Source organism: Monodelphis domestica, chromosome 2 (genome assembly GCF_027887165.1).
Source record: "Monodelphis domestica isolate mMonDom1 chromosome 2, mMonDom1.pri, whole genome shotgun sequence".
Taxonomy (NCBI): domain Eukaryota; kingdom Metazoa; phylum Chordata; class Mammalia; order Didelphimorphia; family Didelphidae; genus Monodelphis; species Monodelphis domestica.
In genome coordinates, this window is record NC_077228.1 from 197,084,371 (window position 1) to 197,105,654 (window position 21,284).

At 39.2% G+C, this 21,284-nt stretch overlaps 1 protein-coding gene across 2 annotated transcripts in view; it reads left to right on the plus strand.

Annotated features, from left to right (window-relative positions):
• IKZF3 (IKAROS family zinc finger 3) overlaps nt 1-21,284 on the plus strand; it is a 96,606-nt gene that overhangs the window by 37,361 nt on the left and 37,961 nt on the right. For both annotated transcript variants that reach the window (XM_007482298.3, XM_007482299.3), the window contains exons 3-5: nt 15,844-16,104; nt 17,266-17,433; nt 19,730-19,846. In XM_007482298.3, coding sequence (XP_007482360.1) covers nt 15,844-16,104; nt 17,266-17,433; nt 19,730-19,846 — 546 coding nt within the window. The remainder of the gene's footprint in view (nt 1-15,843; nt 16,105-17,265; nt 17,434-19,729; nt 19,847-21,284) is intronic.

A 21,284-nucleotide genomic window follows, 5' to 3' on the forward strand; every position in this document is an offset into this window, starting at 1 on the left:
AGATGAAGACTGGAACCTGGTCATTCTGGGGTCAGGGTTTAAAATCTAGGTGAATGATGGGCAGTTAGGAGGCACAGCGGATAGAGCACCAAGCCTGGAGTTGGGTTCAAATACCTCCTTAGCTGTGTGATGAGGCAAGTCACTTAACCCTGTTTGCCTAGCCCTTCCCCTTCTATCTTAAAGTTGTTACTAAGATAGAAAGTTGGGGGTGGGGTGGGGGCAATTCTTTTTTTTTTAATTCATTGAAATTTTATTTTCTCCATTACACATAATAACAATTTTCAACATTAATTTTCCAAAATTGTAAGATCCAAATTGTCTCCCTCCCCCCTTCCTGGAGCTGGTCAGCAATTTGATCTGACTTTAATGTGCAAAACATACGTCCATATTGGTCGCTGTTGTAAGAGAGTATTCATATATCACCAAAACTCCAAAATAAAACTGCAAATATGCTCATGTGAAAGATAGTTTGCTAAGTTAGGAGTTTTTTAAAAAATAAAGTCTAGGTCAATGGCTTCTAGCCTATGAAACATTGGAATTATTATATTGGGTCCATGAGCCCATACTCGTTTTGAGCTTTATTTTTCTCCAATAAACTATACAGCCTAACTTGGCAAACATAATAAGCAAGTATATCCTGCAGAATGACTAAATAATATCTCACACATATATTACTGTTTTTTAAATGTAGATTGATGCTGCTGCGATAAAACTAAAATTCTTTTTAAGTATTTCTGAATTCACTAATTTTTTTGTCATTGTTTTTCTCTTCTTTTTCCCAACCAACAATAAGATATAGCATATAATAGCAAAACTCTTACAAATACTGGGGATGGGGGGGCGGGGATGCTTGACCAGACTGGGAACCCTTGGAGTAGGGCAGAGGCAACTTACACCTAATTAAAAGCTAAACATAAATAACTTGTGGTATATAATCACTTCATTACGGTTAGTTTTTCTTCTTCCTAGTAGCATGGGCCAGAAATGGTTAGCAAATGTCACAGGTTTAATGGTCTGTGGAGCTGTTGTTTCTAGTGTAAATAACTTTGACTCACTACTGTTGTTTGTATTTTCAAACTGTCTACACCAAATGAAGACAATTAAAGTACAGACATTCAACCCTTCTGCTTTCTGCACTAACCTGGATTTAGAAAAATCCTCTTCCTCTTCCTTTCCTGCTACCAAATGCAGCTGTCCAGCTAAGTGTAGGGAGGCATCTAGGTAACTCAGTGGTTAGAGAGTCAGGCTTCAAATTTGGCCCCAGATACTTCTTAGCTAGGTGACCCTGGGCAAGTCCCTTAACTACAGTTGCCTAGTCTTTATTTCTGCCTTGAACTGATATTTAGTATTGATTCTAAACAGAAGGTAAGAGTTTGGGGGGGGGGGGGAAGAAGTTTAAGAATGGAGACAAAATAGGAAAAGGCTTTTTTTTTAAACATCCTATGGTTTTATAATATTCAGCAGTTTTGTTTGGAGTCTAGATGTATGGATTTCTGGATTTCTAATAGTACAATCTAGCGGGGGGTCTAGATGTATGAATTCTTTGGATTATTAACAGTAGAATTTAACCTGAGATTTACAATATCCAGCAGGTTTTTTTTTTTGGGGGGGGGGTCTGGATGTGTGGATTTTTGGATTGTTAATAGTAGAATCTGGCCTGAGATTTACAATATCCAGCAGTTGGGGGGGGGGGAGTCTGGATGTACAGGTTTTTGGATTGTTAATAGTAAAATCTAACCTGAGATTTACAATATCCAGCAGTTTTGGGGGGGTCTAGATGTATGGATTTTTGGATTATTAATAGTAGAATCTAGCCAAAGATTTACAATATCCAGCAGTTTTTTGGGGGGTCTGGATGTATGGATTTTTGGATTATTAATAGTAGAATCTAGCCAAAGATTTACAATATCCAGCAGTTTTTTGGGGGGTCTGGATGTATGGAATTTTTTATTGTTAATAGTAAAATCTAGCCTGAGATTTACAATATCCAGCAGTTGGGGGGGGGGGGTCTGGATGTATAGGTTTTTGGATTGTTAATAGTAAAATCTAACCTGAGATTTACAATTTCCAGCAGTTTTGGGGGGGTCTAGGTGTATGGATTTTTGGATTGTTAATAGTAGAATCTAGCCAAAGATTTACAATATCCAGCAGTTTTTTGGGGGGTCTGGATGTATGGATTCTTGGATTGTTAATAGTAGAATCTACCCTGATATTTACAATATCCAGCAGTTTTGGGGGGTCTAGATGTATGGATTTTTGGATTGTTAGTAGTGGAATCTGGCCTGAGATTTACAATATCCAGCAGTTTTTTTGGGGGGTCTAGATGTATGGATTCTTGGATTGTTAATAGTAGAATCTACCCTGATATTTACAATATCCAGCAGTTTTGGGGGGTCTAGATGTATGGATTTTTGGATTGTTAGTAGTGGAATCTGGCCTGAGATTTACAATATCCAGCAGTTTTTGGGGGGGTCTGGATGTATGGAGTCTTTGGATTGTTAATAGTAGAATCTAGCCAGAGATTTGAAAAATTACATTTGGTAGCGACTAGCAACATGGTACTTTAATGTTTCGACTTCAAAGTGTCTTGCAGCGTAAGAATGAAGATGTCAGCACTAGTACTGAATGATGACAGTGGTAATCCGGCCCTTGGTGTATAACCTTCAAACACCAATAAATGAGATTATCAGGATTTAACATGTGACCTTTCTCAGTCTGACTGGTAGGTCCAGATGTTTTCTGATTCAGCTGCCTTGCTGAAATCTGCTCTGAATGGCTACAGTTGGACTTGGATTTGGGGCTGCAGAAATGACAATCTTGAAACCAGATTCTGCAGTGAGCGCTGCTATCTAAATAGTGACAGATGGGAACCTATGGTTTAATAATTAAAAATAATTTGTGACCTTACCCTTAATAGATTTGTTAATTATGTCAACCGAATAAGTAAAAATTGAACGATAATAGGTATTTCACGATATTAGTCAGTCTGGTGGCATTAAGGACGTTGACGAGATTCGTTAGAGCCAATCTTTTCTGCACCTGCGTCTACAGAAGCAGAAATCCCAGGCAGTCATGCCTTTGTTCCCCCTCAAGGAAGTCCATGGCAACTCTAGAGGAGCCTGAAAACCTTTTTTATTAACCTTCTTTCAATCCTTCCAGGCTCATGCCCACTCTTCATATCCACCGATCCCTTTGGCACAGAAATTGGGACACCGCTCTCTGGGCCTCCATCCCCATCTACACTGGCTGGAACACAGGACCGCTTCCAACATGTTTATACAGTGTTTTACAACCTCAGCACCGTTCCTTATTTCGCCTTTTATTTTCTTATTAATTCTGTAGTTTATTCTTATTTTCTTATTCTTTATTCTTAATTTCTTATTAATCCTTTAGTTCCATCTCTTGAGATACAACTGCATATGCTTTGAATTTTGGGAGGGTGTCAGTTCTCCATTTGTTGTTCTTTCTTGGGCAAGGAAAGGGGAAGGAGTGGGAAGGTGAGGAATATTCCATCTTCCATTCTCATATAAGCATTCGGAAGATTACACTTTGTAGATTTATGCCCCACCCCCCAGCCATGACTTAGAAATTTGATCTCATTATCGTTATTGTTCTACCACACATCTAAGAGGCATGAATAGATTAGATATTATGCAGAATAAAGAACACAGCTCCTGTTCCTGGTGAGTTAGAGGTCTGCCTATAAAGGCACAAACAAACAAACAAACAAAATGGGGAAAAGATAAAAGTGGTCTCTGTTAAAGAAATCTGGTTGTTTGCTGATTTTAGCAAAGCTTTAGAGAAGTGGCAATACAATATTGCTCATGGTGGAGAAGAGAACTGCCAGGTCAGCCCTCCCTTGGCTCAATTCTTCACCAAAGGTAGAAATAGATGCATGTTTGTTTTCTTGCCAAGCCTGTAAGTTCTGTTGGTTTCAGTGAAAAGTGCAAAATACTTTGGAACACATCAGCTCCAGGGTTAAAAGTATCCTTCTGAGAATGCCTTTCTTGGGTAAAATTGTCATCTGCTAACGAAAGAACGATTAAGGAAGGTTTTTTAATGTTGAAAAAAGTTGTCTACTATTTTAATGATAAAATAGAGGAAAATAATAATATAGTAGCTCTTTTAAAGAGTCATATCACTAACTCTCTTCAGAGGAGTTATTTAAATGCCATCTGATGCTGCTTTTTTACAGTAGATAAAGATTCTGGAGAGGACAACCTGCCCTCTGTACACAACAGTGTTGAAATCAGATGGAATGTACCACACGTTTCATTAAGGAGGCTACTCAGGGAATTTGTTTTTTAATTTTCTTAAAAGATGAACATTCATTAAATACTCACTCATGAAGAACTTTCTGTACTCACCAAGCAAAAGAAGCTAAATTTGCCTTACTAAAAACTTACTTTCAAGCTTATTCTCTTGGCTAAAGAAGCATCTTTCCAGTTGGACTCTGCTCCCTGCCCTGCATTTTGCTAGGAAGGGCCAACAGGAAAGTGTAAAGATTGGTGGGCAAAGGTACATCTTTTCAAAGTTTAAAAATTGAATGTTTTTGCTTTTCTGGCCCAGACCAATCAGAGCCCTAAATTATTACAGAGTGAGCTGCAGAAAATAAAATGGCCAGAGGAGACACAGGGAGAAAATGATGTCTAGTCATTTTTTCCCTGATTGGGTTGCAAAATCCTGGAGTCCCTAGGGCAAAAGTAGGGGCATTTAGGGGTGCAAAGGAGGAAGACAAAGAGCCAACCTAATCCCAGCAAGACCTAGGCTCCTCCACCACCAGAACAGGGAGAGTAGCCCTGGGAGAATTTGAGAAATGGGCATAGCTTAGCCCTAACTGCTGGAAAATAAATTTGAGAAAAATACTTCCTGCTTTTTCTCTAATTCGACCATTTTGGAATAGGGATGGGGAATGGAATGGGAAGCAGGAGAAGGAAAACAAGGAGCATTTTGCAGTGGTCACTCGATCCTGGACAGTCCCTCCATGGGGAGAAGGCTGGGGGCACATCAGACACTTGGCAACCCTCTGCCAATCATGCCCATCGTGGATGATGAGATATCAAATCTTAACATATCATTAAAAAACTTTTTAAAACTCAATTTTTTAGGGGAAAAAACTCTCAAATGTATTTTTTCCAAGGAGAGGGAAAAGAGCAGCTCGGTACCTTATTTTTTTCCTTCTTATTAATAAAATGCTATCCCAATGTTTCAGGGCACTGTCCTGATAGGGAATGGGTTAAATAAAGTGTTAGAAAGTAGTCTTTTCTCTATTTGTAGTTATTGGATTTGCCTTTAAAAAAAAATGTTGAGAAGTTTACTCTAGTGTATTGGCCAGATTCCATTCTAATTCAACCCCACTGGCCAACATTGCCTTCACAATTGCAAATCGAGCCAGGATTCATCTTTGCTTGCGGCCTTAAAGTGTGTTACCAGGCAGCTGGTTAGCAGTTGTTAACACTTCACCCTCAGGGATTCCTATATTTCAGTGACAAGACAGCCTATTTCCTGTACCCCGGGCACACAGGAAAAAAAACCAGCGTTCTATTCCTACCATACTTCTTATCGCTGTGCCCCCATTATAAACTAAAGCTTAGGTTGTTGACTAAAATAGAAGAGGTCCCAATTTGTATGTGCCTTTGAATATTACCAATTCACTGTCAAAATACACAGATATTTCCCCAACTCTTATTCCTTCTCCTCTAGGTTCTCTGGTTTTTTCCCAAATCCTCTTGATTGTGGCTAGTATAGGCCAGTTTAGAAACACAATTGCTTTGGGCTTCCCTTATAATTCTCTAAGTCTCAGCCAGGTTTTTCATAAAACTCCATTCAACGTAATATGCCTTTAAAATTTCAGACGCAGCCTCTGTGACTGAGAGTGGACAGGGCCATTTCTCCTGGCTTCATTGACCTGGAGGTTCTCAAAATGTTCTTAAGGGAGTCAGAACATCCTGGGAAAGTTAGGTTTGGAGTCCCTCCTAATTTTGATGCCCCTAAAATTATAGAACCCCAGAAAGTCAGAAATGAAAGAACCAACTCTCTGGTTAGACAGAAAAGGAAACAGACCAGAGAGGAAAAGTTGCTTGTCCAGTGAATTAGCATCTAAACCAGAATTAGAACCCAGGGGCCTTAGGTCACCCTTGGGTTAGGTCACTCTGCATGCTTGCAGTGCCCTAGGCTTGGAGTCACTCCTTTTAATGCCCAGCCCTCGCAAAGGTCCTCTTTATTTAGATAGTTCCATTCTCTGTTATTTTGGCCTTTTCCTTCAACCTAACAAGCATATATGATGTATGTACTATATATTAGGATCTTAGGTTATAGGGACATAAAGTTAGCATTTATTAAATACCTACTGTGTGCCAGGCACCATGCAAAGGTAACAACTAACACCACCAACAACAAAAAATGAAGGAGATAGCATACAAAGAAGACAGATTTCAGAATAGATTGGGGATAGTCTCAAAGAGAAGGCACTCAGATTGAGGAAGACCCATAAAGCCAAGTAAACATACCTTGCCTTCAGGGAGCTTCCATTCTGTCAGGAGGATGACACAAGTAAAATAAAAAACATAAAGTCATCACAAGAGGGAAAAAGAGAATAGAGGAAACCCTCATTGATGTAGGAGGTACATCCAAGCTATGCTTTGAATTCCAAGAATTGGAATGGGGGGGGGGGGGTTGAATTCCAGGTATGGCAAAGACCTAGAGTCAGCAAGTGGAGTGTTAGAATGTGGGGAATCACTAGTAGGTCAGGTTGACTGGAAAGAAGAGTGTGGAAAGGGCGGTGATATGAAATCAGGACCAGGAAGGTCCCATATTATAGAAGGCCAGGCCAAAGGACTTGTATTTTTATCCTAGAGGCAATAAGAAGCTGCTGAAATTTTTTTTTTTTACTGGGGGAAGAGATGTATTTGGCTCTGTGTTTTAAGAAAATTTCAAAAACATATGTGGAAAATTGTTATTGCATGTAACTGGGAAAATAAAATATCTTTGAATTTTAAAAATGTTCATTTTGATCTATATCAGATCATTTATGGTCTCAGGGAGGGGCTCAGGAAGGAGAATGAGAAGGAAGGTGAGATAATAAAAAATAAAAATATTTTTATGAATGGCAAAAATATTTTACATGTAATTAGAGAAAATAGAAAAAAATTTAAAAGATTATCCATTTGAAAATTGTATAAAGGTTTGTTTGGGAGAAGGGAATTGGACTGGAAACAAAGAGACCAATTTGGAGGCTGTTGTAATAGTCTAAGCAAAAGATTATGAGACTCTGAAGTAGGGTAAAGGCTGTAAGAGAAGTAAAAGAGAGATAGGAGAGATGTGATGATGGTGTAGATTGCACCGAGCCCTTTGGTAGTAAAGAGAAGCCTTTACTGTATACTTGCAATTGTTATGTTAAAAGGGCAGCTCAAAGGGGGCAGTTGGGTGGCTCTGTGGATTGAGAGCTAGGCAGGAAGATAGAAGGTTCTAGGTTCAAATCTAGCCTCAGACACTTCCTAGCTGTGTGATCTGGGACAAGTCACTTAATCCCCATTGTCTAGCCCTTATTGTTCTTTTGCCTTGGAACCAATACACAGTATTGATTCTAAGATGGAAGCAAGGGTTTAACAAAAAAAACTACAAGATGGGGAAGACATGCTTAGACAGATTGTCTGAAAAAGAGCTGACGGTTTCAGTGTACTGCAAGCTTAATATGAGTCAGCAGAATTGTGTAGCTGCCAAAACAGCTAATTCAGTCTTGAGCAGCAAATAGAGAGGCACAGCTTTCAGGAATGAGTCAATGGATCTTCTGTGCTCTGTCCTGTATAGGCCTTCTCTGTAGAATTGGGTTTAGTTCTTTGGGTCACAGTTTGTGGAAATCATTGATAAACTGAAGAATAATATGAGAGAGATGGGAGGGGGGGAGAAACATGTATTTATCAGGAAAGCACACAGGCTAGTGAAGGGCCTAAAATCCATATTACATGAGAATTGACTTAAGACATTAGGGATGTTTAGCCTGGAAAAGAGATTAGAATCATCTGAATGGGGCAGGAGGGAGCATAAGGAGCATGAAAGCTGTCTGTAAGTCATAGGAGGGCTGACATGTGGAAGAAAGATTAGTCTTGTTTCTCTCCAGGGTGGAATGGATAGAAATTGTAAAGAAGCAAATTCAGACTTGATGTCAAGAAAAACTTCTTACCAATTAGAGCTCTCCTTCTTGGTTTTCAGGAAGAGTCTGGACCACTACTTGTTGGGTATTTTACAGCAGGGCTAGCAGGACTTCCTTTCAGATGTGTGCTAGATTGGATGGCTGGTGAATCCATCTCTAAAATTCTGGGATCCTCTGAATTCTCCCATGCCCTGGATATAAAAACATACTCTCCTCTACCAAAAGTCTTTTCATTTCCTATAGGCCTGGGTAGAGAATTAAATTCAGTGTTCAGATAAAGTACTTTAGAGTAAATCACTTAGACTAAATATAGTCAATTTATCAGGATTTTTAAATTTTTCTTATAATTATATTCAGCCTGTCTTTTTTCTATCTGACTTCTACAAAAATAAAAAGACTAATTAGCATAGAATAGAATATATATGCATATATCCTACAGAGGAGGACTAACTATAAAATTTTCTCTCCTCTTTTTATAAGTAAAATTTCTACCAGGTGCATTCTAGACCATCAGGCTTAGGCATCACTCTCTAAATATGTTTTTGTTCATTATTTTGGAATGATATACTGTTATTTCTCAAACATAATCATGTAGGACTTGAGCTTAAAATAATATTAAATATCAAAATAATAATATCAGGACAAAAATAGTTTATTGAACCAACACCTATTTTGGACTAACTCTTAAGAAATCACTTGTGCTGTTTTAATTTTTCTTATTTTTTCTTATAAGATAAAATCTCTTTTAAAAAACTAGTTCCAATAAGTAGGGTATCAGTAAGATTAAAATGATGTCACTGATAAACTTCAGGTTAGTTTCAGTGCATCTGGGACTATTTCCACTTTTCGGGAAACTTGATTCTTCATTTTTCAGAAATTGCAGTGATACATGGTGTTCTAGTTTCTTAATTTAGAAGATTTAAGGGCAAATTTAAATGTCTGATGAGAATGTGCTTTAATAAGAACTTTCACAAGTTTACTCAAAGCCTCAATTTGGTCCTAACCTGCCACCTCCTGTCTCACTGCTATTGAGATGTTAATATTTTTCTCCTGGTAGCCTGAATCATATTTTCCACATGTTTATCCTAGATTTTAAATAGATATTTACTTTCTTTTTCCTTTTTTTTTGTCATTGGGTTGTCATTTTAAATTAGGAGGGGAAGGAAAAGAAGAATTTATGTGCAGGCATCAAAATTATGCCAGGTTTGGGGAGTTAGGTGGCTCAATGGATGAAGAGTCAGGCCTAGAGAGAGGAGGTGGCCTCAAACTCTTTCTAGTTGGGTGACCCTGAGTAAGTCACTTAGCCCTATTTGCCTAGCCCTTACTGCTCCTCTGCCTTGGAACCAATATTTAGTATTGATCCCAAGATGGAAGGTAAAGGCTTAAAAAAATCATGCTGAGGAATAGACCCCATAAATTGCCAACCCAAAATGGCTCTTGGCACTGACACTTAAATTTTCATATTCTTCCTGGTTCCCAGAAAACAGAACTATTTGGGAAGCAATAACAAAAGCTTCAAGCTTCTGTTTGACTGTTAAATTCATAGGCCATTGCTGGTGTTAGATAGAAATTACAAGTGGGAGGGATAGAGAACTGTTCTAATGACCCTGTAGCCAAGGCTTTTCCTTCCAAGTCTGATTGTTCACAAGAATTTTCTTGACCAGGCTAGTTGTTGACCAGATCTTTTGTTCTCTACCAACAAACTTAAGTAGAGACTAAGGCCCCACAATACATGTATCTTCCTTTTTTTGTTCTTTAGTGCTGCAAGCTTCTAAATCCTATTAACAGCTGTCAAAACCTGGTAAACTATTTAGATGCTTTCACAATTTGTTTAATTGGATAGTTAGGAAATGGCATGCTAGAAAAGCTTCCCCCCCTTTCCTTTTTTTCCCTTTTTTTCTTTTTTTTTTTTAGCCTGGCTGAACATCTGTAGCATTAGGGCCTCATTATCTCTGAATTGGCATAGCAAATCAGTGGCATCATTAAAATGCCACATTAAGATGATTAAGTTTCTTTGTTATCCAGTTGACTTTTGCATGTGCTGAGGATTTCATGGTTATGACCCCCGATCCTTGTAAAACACTTGAGCAGCATCACCCTTTTGTGCCTCCGATGTTTAACGGCCTCCGTCTTCTGCTTTCTGTGTCTTCCTGGTATCTATCAGAAAAACTTTAGGCCATAATTCCAAACTCGATGTCTGTCTCCCAGGGCTCGGTCTCAGATCTCTCCAGTTCAGAGTGAAGGTTAAGTGATCCCACCCCCTTTCCACATGGAAATTTCTGTTATTGCTCTGTCCTGGATGCCCAGGTTGCCTTTGCCGCTGTGCCATCCTTGCTAGGCTCATCTCTCCACCGGTGCATTTTATGGTGCCTGTAAGAACAAACCGAAACACAGTTGGCTGAGACTGATATTGCCCCTGCAGGATTTCGATGTTGGATCCTTTCCAGAACCCATTGTTTTTGCAGTGTCTCAGGTGAAACCAAAAATGTCTACTCTGGAGTGCAAGCTTTTCATGTGATAACCATCACCCCAGGAAATGAAACCATGTGCATCAGCCCCAGTGAGCCAAGCCAGGCCTTTGTTCTCTTCTGCCTACAAAAAATCCTGGGGGTTGGGGGGGATGGGAGGGAAGGGGACATGGGGTGCATGCTAGTAGATGCAGTCTTCCTAAGCCCTCCAGAATAGAAATGAAGGGGAGCATATGTACCCAAGAGTAGCTCTTTTTGAAAGTTTAGTTTAATCTAGCTTCCTGTGGGTTAGCTTCAATTTGCACATCTTTTTCCCTCTGGGAATTTAGAGCAATTGTGTTCACCAGCAGTTTGTGGTTTGACGTGTATGTGTGTATGTGTTTTTTCACGTTGTTCTCCTTAAGCTAAATTAGAAATTTTCTCAAGAAGCACATGAAGTATTGATGTAATAATACAGGGATCCCTCACTTTTTTATTTATTTATTAAACCCTTACCTTTCTTTCTCAGTACGAATTCTAAGACTGACAAGCCATAAGGACTAAGGAATGAGAGTTAAGTGACTTGCCTAAGATCACTTGCCTAGTAGTATGTGAGGCCAGGTTTGAACCCAGGTCCTCCCAATACCAGGCCTGGTACTCTATCCACTGTGCTACCTAGCTGCCCCTTGCCATTACTTTTATTTTTTATTTTTATTTATTTATTTTTAAAATATTTTTCCATATTTTCATAATTCATTTTCTTTCCCTCCTCTCTTCCCTTCCTCTTCCCAAAGCCAACAAGCAATTCCACTGGGTTGTACAAATGTTGTCACTTAATACCTATTTCCATATTATTCATTTTTACCATAGAACTGAAACCCTAAATCATATATCCATATAAACAAGTGATAAGTCATAAGTTTTTCTTCTGTGTTTCCGCTCCCACAGTTCTTTCTCTGGATGTGGATAGCGTTCTTTCTCATAAATCCCTCAGGAGTGTCCTGGATCATTGCATTGCTACTAGTAACAAAGTCCATTACATTGAAAAGTTCCACAATGTTTCACTTTCTATGTACTATGTTCTCTTGGTTCTACCTAGCCATTACTTTTAGAAAAACGATATAGGAAAATATGTATTCACAATACAGATAAATTATGGGACATTCTTTACTTCATGAAGATTCAGTGTGCCCAATAGCTAACTTCCCTATGTATCAAGTGTTGGATGACAGGTCAGTCTTTTTTTTTTTTTTGCCTCAGCAGGGAAAGCTGAAATAGGATTTGACTTCTCTGTGCCCCAAAACAAGGCATCCCCTTGGTGATTAAATCTCAGATTTCTTTTTCTAGGGGCTTTGCATCCATAGGAACTACTAATTCATGAGATAATATTTGTAAAGCACTTAGTATAGTGCCTGGTATATAGTAGGTATTTAGTAAATGCTTATTATTCCCTTCCTCTATCTAATTCCTCTTTTGTTGTTGTTGTTGTTGTAGAGAGTCTATCTTCTTTGTAGAAGCCCTAATTATTCTCTCCCTTTCTCTGTTTTCTATACTCTTAAAAAAAATCCTTACCTTACATCTTAGTATCAATTCCAAGACAGAAGAGTGGCTTGGACTAGGCAATGGGGCTTAAGTGATTTGTCCAGGGTCACACAGCTAAGAAATATCTGAGGTCAGATTTGAAGCCAGGTCTGCCTCTCAATCCGCTGTACTACTTAGTTGTCCCTTGTTGTCTATACCCTTACATGGTTGAATCAAGCTTTTTCATAGTAAAAAAGACTGGAAGCAGTAGCCTCCTGAGGAAAAGGCAGCTGTCTTTCTGGGTTTAGGTATGCCCTACCTGAAGTCAAAATAGTAAATTAGAAAACTTCCTACAATCTTTCTCAGACCTCAGATTCTAATCCGTGTTATTCTTCAATTATGCATGTTCCTGTGCCTAACATACTGCATGATGCTTCCTTCTAGTTGATATACATCTAGTTCCTGTTAACATCATTCAGGGAACACACTGATATTGGCCAAGCCAACAGTAATGGCAGGCCATGTTCTTTTGATCCAGAAAGACCTTTACATCTCTCTAAGCAGCCTCCTTCTCTGTGGGTTTGAGCCCTAGGCATTTGAGAGAAAGAAAAAAAGTATTTTCTCTTGACTATGCATCATATTCCTTTGAACCTATGAAACAAGACACCCAGGTCTGGAGTTGGGAGAACATGGGTTCAAATATGGTCTCAGATACTTACTTGCAATGCAATCTTGGGCAAGTCACTTAACTATAATTGCCTAGCCCTTAACCACTCTTCTGTCTTAGAATCAATACGAAGATAGAAAGTGAGGGGTTGAAAAAGAAAGGAAGGAAGGAACAAAGAAAGGAGGAAAGGGAAGGGGAAGGAAGGAAAGAGAGAGAGAGAGAAAGAGGGGGGAAGGGAGGAAGGAAAAAAGAAGACACTCAATTGATTTTATGTCAAGCCAATGTGACAGAATAACACTAGGTTGTGGGACCCTCCAGAGCCAAATTCCTTAGTGAAATAGAACCAAAGTCCTCATTCTCTTCCTCCTCTTGTGTGGCCCAGGCATCTACATGACCTGACTAGCACATCTCATCATTTCTCTACATTCACTGACCATGAGACTGGCCAAATCTGTTTGCAGCCATTTTTCTAACCAGAAGGTAAAGGCGCTTTCTTCTGCTGGCCCTGGCTATGTGCTGTTTTTGGTTTTCAGAGCTCAGGTTTTCCGTTGAGGTTCTTTTTAACGCCTACAGACAAACTGAAAAGCACTCAAGCTTTGGTGGGATGTCACCCACAGCTGGAGGGACAGTGGAAGGAGGTGGAGGGCATAACTCTCAGGTGCATCCTTTGAAAAAAACCCACCAGATTAAAGAAAACAAAGACTGGGTAGTCTAAACAGCCCCAACTATGAACAGGTAAAGACTGCCCTCTGACCCAAAGAAAATGGAAAATGAACATCTCCACTTAAGAGGTGACCTTTAGATGCATGCAATTGGATGGTCACAAATGGACTCTGGAAATACTCTATAGGAGAAAAAGCTGTGAACCATGAACTGTGGTGAGAATCGACGGAATGAAGAGAGAATCATCTCTTCTGCTCATGGCTATACTTCTGTCTTGCTCTATTAAGCAAAAAAAGCTAATGTAGATGAAAGTTAAGACTGATAGAAGTGAAAATTGAAACTTGAGTAGAAGCTAGCCCAGCTGCAGTTTGTACTTCCTCCTGTGTGGTGGCAGGAGTGGCACATCCTGATGTGTTTTGGAAGGGATATTATTTTTTTGTAAGACTTTCATCAGAGAGTTTGGGGTTTTAATGTCTGTACCATTTGGGGAAGAAGAGGAAATCGTTGCCTAACAAGGCAAGATAGAGTTGATGGGGTGGGGGGGAGGCTGGCTTTGGAGTCAGGGAGCCATGAGTTTGAGTGGTACTTCTGACACTGACTGTGTCACCCTAGGCAAGTCACCTTATCCCTCAGTGCCCCAGACAACTCGCTAAAACTATAAATGGTAAAGAAGGACTGATATGCAGAGGCAAAGAGAGTTTCCTTTCTGGGAGTTCCCTGCATCAGTGAAGTCACAGATCTAGTTTAAAAAATAAATAAAAAAACAAAGAACCATTTGAGCCTTAGAAGCTTGTAACTTTGAAAACAAATCCACATACGGAGTGTTCCTAAACTCCTTAGAGCATCTTTAATTTCATCAAAGACTTTGGGGACAATGTGGATGTGGAGATTAGGATGATCATTCCTGGTTCCCAGTCCCAGCTCTACCATTAATTATCTGTATGACCCTGGGTTTGTCACCACTTCTCTCTTGGCTCCATTTTTTTTCATCTGTAAAATGAAAGTTTTGAACCAAGTATCTCTTAAGATTCTGCGCACACTAAAATTCTGTGATTCCTCTGGTTAAAGGGTACTTTGGTATTGCTAAGAACCAAAGTTTTAAAAGGCTCTTGAAAAGAATAATGAGCATTAAATACCTGAAAAATATCTTACAGTTGTTAAATCTTTTGTTGCCATTCCTTGGAGGTTAGTTGGTGTATAATTCATTTGACTTTTGTTAGTGCCACTGAATAAATTTGCCTTCCTGCTTTTCCCATTCTTTAGATGGGTGAATGGGTGATGTCTGATCAAGCTCTTTTAGTGACTCACAGTATATGGGACAGCCCTCTCTCCATTAAAACCCCCTTGGGCCATCTCTTTTACCCTTTAGTTCTGAGCCCCTGCACATACACACTCACACACACACACACACACACACACACACACACACACGGCTTATTCATTAGTATATCTCCCTTATACCAAGTTGAGAAACTTCTCTCCCCTACCCCCTTAACTCTTCAAACTAAGAAGAGGCCTTGGAAGTTTAAATTGTAAAATTGCAGCTTCTATTGTCCTTCTCCACTGCATTTCACTGCTTCCTCTGCTTTTAATGTGGTGCCTTTATCAGACCTATATCAGACCCAAAGAAGATCCAGAGATAAGACATGTTTTGACAATTAATGGAAGGGAGAAGAGACAATAGCATGGCCTGGAAACAGGAAGGCCATGTTAACTGTTCAGCTTTCAGTCTAAAGGAGTCTTCAGGGGGCAGCTGGGTAGCCCAGTGGACTGAGAGCCAGGCCTAGAGACGGGAGGTCCTAGGTTCAAATCTGGCCTCAGACACTTCCCAGCTGTGTGACCTTGGACAAGTCACTTGACCCCCATTGCCTAGCCCTTACCACTCTTCTGCCTTGGAGCCAATACACAGTAGATGGAAGGTAAGGGTTTAAGAAAAAAAAATAAAGGAGTCTTCAATTCAGTGTAACTGGGATTGGAAGGATTCAAAAATTATGTTCCTGGATCTTCTAGTCATTTCTCCACAGTCTCCTAAAAAAGGCACCAAGGTTGAGAACCTATCCAGTTGAAGTCCTGATGTCAGAAAAGAGCAAATAGAAGCCTTTTTTCCTGCTTAATGATAGAACACTTCCCATATTAGTCTACTCCCTCTAAATTCCAAAGGGCTGAAATCATTGTCATCCATTCTTAACCTTCTCTTTTCGGCAGTAACTCTAAATTCAAGGAATGAATGATCTTCTTAATGATGCCTTCTTGTTTTTGTGGAGATAAGTTAGACTCATATTATGCCAGCCTCATTTGGTATTATGTTGTCAGCTGTGGGTCTCTTCTCTTTGAGCTGCTTTGATAGCTCCAGACGTAATCATTTTTCATTTCTTGCATTTTCTTCCCTGCAGATGATTCAATGAAAGTGAAAGATGAATACAGTGAAAGGGATGAGAATACTTTAAAGCCAGACCCCATGGAAAATGCAGAAGATCCTGAAATACCTTACAGCTATCCAAGAGAATATAATGAATATGAAAGCATTAAGTTGGAAAGACACGCTGTCTCTTATGACAGCAGCAGGCCAACTAGTGGAAAAATGAACTGTGATGTATGTGGATTAGCCTGCATTAGCTTCAATGTCTTGATGGTTCATAAGCGAAGCCATACTGGTAAATATTCTTCCATTCTTCTGAGAACTGTCCTGCTACAGCCAAGGACAGCACTACAATGAGTAATAGTATCAGGATTCTTGGCATCTTCCTTTGCTTTTACTGGATGGTTCTGGTCTTATCTCCCATTTTGGGCATTGTTTTCCCCTCCTGATTTCATCCAGCTTCACCATCACATTTCAAAACCTAGCAAACATTTTACAGGTTTTCTGAATGAAAGAGTCTGTAAAAGATAAAGTCCATGAACATTTCTTCTTCGTTTAAGACATAGGAGTTAAGTTCTGTGGCTCACCTTCTAGTTCATCCTTTGGTCTATTTGTACTTTGACTTTAACAGCCTGTCACTTTGCATTAGACCCAGTTTTGAAAGGAAAGGGGGTCCTTTTTTTCTTGGCAAATTTAAAAACATATCATTTTAGTGGGCAGCTGGGTGGCTCGGTGGATTGAGAACCAGGCCTAGAAATGAGAGGATTCTGGGTTCAAATCTGACCTCAGACACTTTCTAGTTGTAAAGCCTGGACAAATCACTTAACCCCCATTGCCTAGCCCATACTGCTCTTCTGCCTTGGAACCAATACCCAGTATTGATTCTAAGACAGAAGGGAAGGGTTTAAAAAAACAAATAAATATATGCTTTTAGAAGATAAAAGGGCAGCCTATAGAAATACATAGAAAAACATCCCTCCCATGAAATAGGATTCTCTTTCCTGAACTTCTAACATAGGGATTTTTTTAAAAGATCCATTTCTCATATTTGGCCCATTATTAAAATTAGAATCCATGGGCCTTACTTTGGGCTGTGCTTATATTTTTGTTGTGGTGGACTTCTAAATAGAAGAGAGAAAATCCTAAAACTACATCTGTAAGGCACTTCCAGAAACCCATCAAGTTCATTCCACCGAATCAAAAAAAGATAAACTTCTCCCAGTGGGATGGGTGCTTATCCTATCCTAACATATCTCCAGGGAAGGTAATTCCATAGCCTATGAGCTGCGACTTTCTCCTGTCATGAAATCTTGCTCCCAGCTGATCCCCAGTATGGACAGAGCCCCTACCAAAGAGGAACTTCCATGAAAGCATCTTGCCATAGGGAGTGGGTGTCTACATGTGCTTCTCCACTTGTCTGGTGACCAGGAAGTTTCCATTTTTGTCCTTTTTAAAGGTGAACGCCCATTCCAGTGTAATCAGTGTGGGGCATCTTTTACTCAGAAAGGTAACCTCCTCCGCCACATTAAACTTCACACAGGGGAAAAACCTTTTAAGTGTCATCTCTGCAACTACGCATGCCAGAGAAGAGATGCTCTCACAGGTCACCTTAGGACACATTCTGGTAAGTGAGAGAAACGAGCATCCCATGTTTTGTGAAGAACTGACTCTAGACATTCTTACTCTGACTGTGGAAAATCAAAGGGTTAACTATTCGGTTTAATCTGTCATTCTTGTTCTGAAGGGTTAACAACAGCAGAGACCTCTAGGGCTAATTACACTTTCATTAAGACATTAATTGCCTTCCGTCTGGCTCATTGGGAATGATCATCTCTCTACCATCTTTGCTCCCCTAGAGAACAGCATAGTCAGACAGGAAGAGCTTGCCCTTTAAAAGAGGCTTTTAAATATTTTACAGAAATTCCATAGCCTCGCAGGATTTTCTTGTAAAGAAGTTTTATGGAAAGATAAACTTCCTGAAAAAGACCTTTCACTCAAGAGACTTTCTATAAGCAAGCTCTACTCCCCGTGTTCATGCCATTTTATCAAAGGTCATTCATTTTGGAAACAAAACATTGCCTTGGGATTACTTTTTGTCCCTCCTGGGATAAATTCTCCAAAGTTAACTTCACTTTTAGCCATCAGGCTTTCTACTTCTCTACAAATGTGCATGAAAACCTGCCTTTCCAATTAGTGATTTTATTCTTCATTTCTATAAAACAAGATCCCAAATGTGATGTCTTCTTGCGTGTTCAGAGTTTTATACCCAGGAAAATAAGCCTGAGTTCTCATGTGTGTATGTGTATATATATATATATATACACACATACAATGGAGGATAGAGGGGACTGGCCAATGAGAACCTAATCCTAGGACCAAAATTTGGAATTTGATGTTCGCTCCATTGAAAGAGACAATAGCTCCTTGACCTTGGCAAGATTTGCTCCTATTGCTTTAACTAAAAGCCCATCATCAGTAATCAAACAGCTGGCTCCAACTAAGACCAAAACTTATGGGGATGAGGGGAGAAACACATATTCATCCCAAAGCCTAGGATGCTTCAGACAAGTTCTAGGTGACAGAATGAGAATTTTCTTAAAATGTTTTAAGACTGAAAAGTTACTTGAAGAGTTGCAACTCCTTTCCATTGTCTTTTTGTTGTAAGAGCCAAGAGTAGTAGAAATGTCTAAAGTTGATCTTGGGGACTGCCAATGCTTTAACGGAGAGACTTAAAATTTTAGCTACCAACAAACTACAAACTTAAAGGTTGCATCAAATTTAAATTAAATTATTTGAGGTAGTTTCATTGTGGGTTTTTTTTTCTATTTAACCCCCAATAAAACAATTTAAAGAAAAATTGCATTTCAAGGGAAATTGATATAAAAATTTTTAACTTAATGCAAAATTTTAAAAATTGATTATTTTTTATGAAAAGTTTCAGATAAAGAAAAAACAAAATAAAAATCACAGCTACTAATACATAATATCATGTTCATGATACATGTTTCATTAGCATGAGGAAGGTCCGCCATGATCTACACCCTGAATAAAGCTGAAAATTAAAACTGGTTCTTGAATAATTTAAGAAAAGGTGCTTGAAAATTAGGGATAGCAAGGGTATAGGTCCCTTGAATTATATGGATAACCTACTGAGGAAGGTTTTTAATTTATTCAACTAACATTTATTGAGTATTCCTTGAGATAATTCAGAGGGAAATTCTCCCTTTCCCATTCTTGTTATTTAAACCATTAAATCAATTTGTCTGCTTATCTTAGAGACTTAGGCTATGGGGTTTTAATGCTTGGTTTGGGATTGTGATTGCTATTGAGATTACCCCAACTAATATTTTTCTGACCCCATCTTTGCAACTGCAACAACAAAATCATGAACTTTCCCAGTTGGCCACATTATAAGGAGGAGCATTTCTGTTTAGCCTGGACAGCCACCCATGTTAGTGCCCCTGGGCAGCCCATCAATGGACTCTTGGACCACAGCATTGCTTACCTCTAACCCTCACCAAAAGAGGCTCTCTCTTCTGATCTTGTCCATACGCCCCACTGACCAACCTGAGGGATAAATACAACCACAGGACTGTCTTATGGGAAGGAAAATTTGACATACAGATGATGATAGCTATTAAGTTACAATTAATACATTCTAAATCTCCTCTCCTGACCTGATACACTGCCCTTGGGAAGACTCAAGTAGCTTTCAGGTAGCCTATGTCTGCTAGGACAGCTAGGTACAAGCTGTTTGTCATCTTATTTTTAAAAATTCAGTGCAGTAATAATTTGTGAACGTACAGACTTCTCCCCTCCCTCCCTCCTCATGGTCAGCAAAGCTAGAGCCCAAAGCTGCCAGGTGGTGGTTGTCCTGGAGCCCCTGGTGGTTACTGAGTACACCTCTGCTCTTCTCCTAGTTGAGAAGCCCTACAAGTGTGAGTTTTGCGGAAGGAGTTACAAGCAGAGAAGCTCCCTTGAGGAGCATAAGGAGCGCTGTCGCACTTTCCTGCAGAACACCGGCATGGGTGACACTGGTGAGTTGATCAAAACTTGCAGGGATTTTTTTTTCTTTCACCAGGTCCAGTGACATCAAAATCTTGCTCCAAATCACTACTAATTAGAGAAATGAAAAATAAAGCAATTCTGAGTTTTCACTTCACACCCTTCAGAGTGGCAAAGATGACCAAAAAGGAAATGACAAATGCTGGAGGGGCTGTAGGAAAATCAGGCTCACTGAATGCACTGTTGGTGGAGATGTGACCGGGTATAGCAGTTTGGGAAAGCTATTTGGAGCTACATCCCCTCAAATTACTAAATAGCATGTGCCCTTAAACCGAAGCCATTACCTCTACTAGGTCTAGGTTCAAAACATGATCAAAGAAAGAGGAAAAGGTCTTTTATGTGCAAATGTAATTATAGATCCAGGTGCTGAAGCAGATATCTAGTCCATGACAACTTAGGAGTAATACTAGCTATATTGCTCATCTTTGACCCAAGAAACCATACATTTTATTTGTTGTTTTTGCCTTATGACTTTTAAGGAGAGTTAGTTATAAATAAAGGGACACTTGTGTGCCTATCAGAGACCTTTTTTTGATCATCATTCTTTAATTTAATCTGAATCTTTTTTTTAAATTCTAATTTAATTTAATTTTTAATTTAAAAAATTTAATTTAATTAATTTAAAAATTTTAATTTTTTAAATAAAACTAATTCTAGTTTTCTTCCAAGTACATTATTGATTTTGCATTTGACATTATTTAGTTTGTCATTAATAAAATGTAACATTATTGATTCTGTAATTTGAAGTATCTGACTAATTTAAAAGTATCTAATGATAATATGTTAAAGGTAGGACATGAATTCAGGTCTTTCTCCCTTGTTCTCTATTCCTGGCTCTGCCCTTGTCAAGTCACTTAACTTCTGTGTTCTGGGCAATTCTCTAGGACTAGACAGAGAAGGAACTCTAGCATTCATAGCATGGAGGTTGTATCCTCACTTGAGAGTATAGTATATAAATGAAATCCAGGTCCAGGCTCTATTTCCATCTAGTACTTTTTAAGGAACCCTAGGACTCAGGTTTGAGCCATACTTCTGAGAGGAGCTGTATTCTTAGTAGACTATTCCTCACCTATAAAATGGTGATTATAGGGGCAGCAAGGTGGCACAGTGAATAGAATGCCATGCCTTCGAGTAGAGAGGACCTGGGTTCAAATATGACCTTAGATACTTGCTAGCTATGTGACCCTGGGCAAGTCACTTAACCTCAATTGCCTACCCCTTGCCCTTCTGTCTTAGAGTTGTTACTAAGACAGAAAGTAAGGTTTTGGCGTGGATAGAGCACCAGGTCTGAAGTTGGGAGGACTTTCAAATCTGGTCTCAGGCGTGTCCACATTGTGTAACTCTGGGCAAGTGCCTATCCCTTATCACTCTTCTGCCTTGAAACGAATTTGTTGAATGAGAGTTTTATTT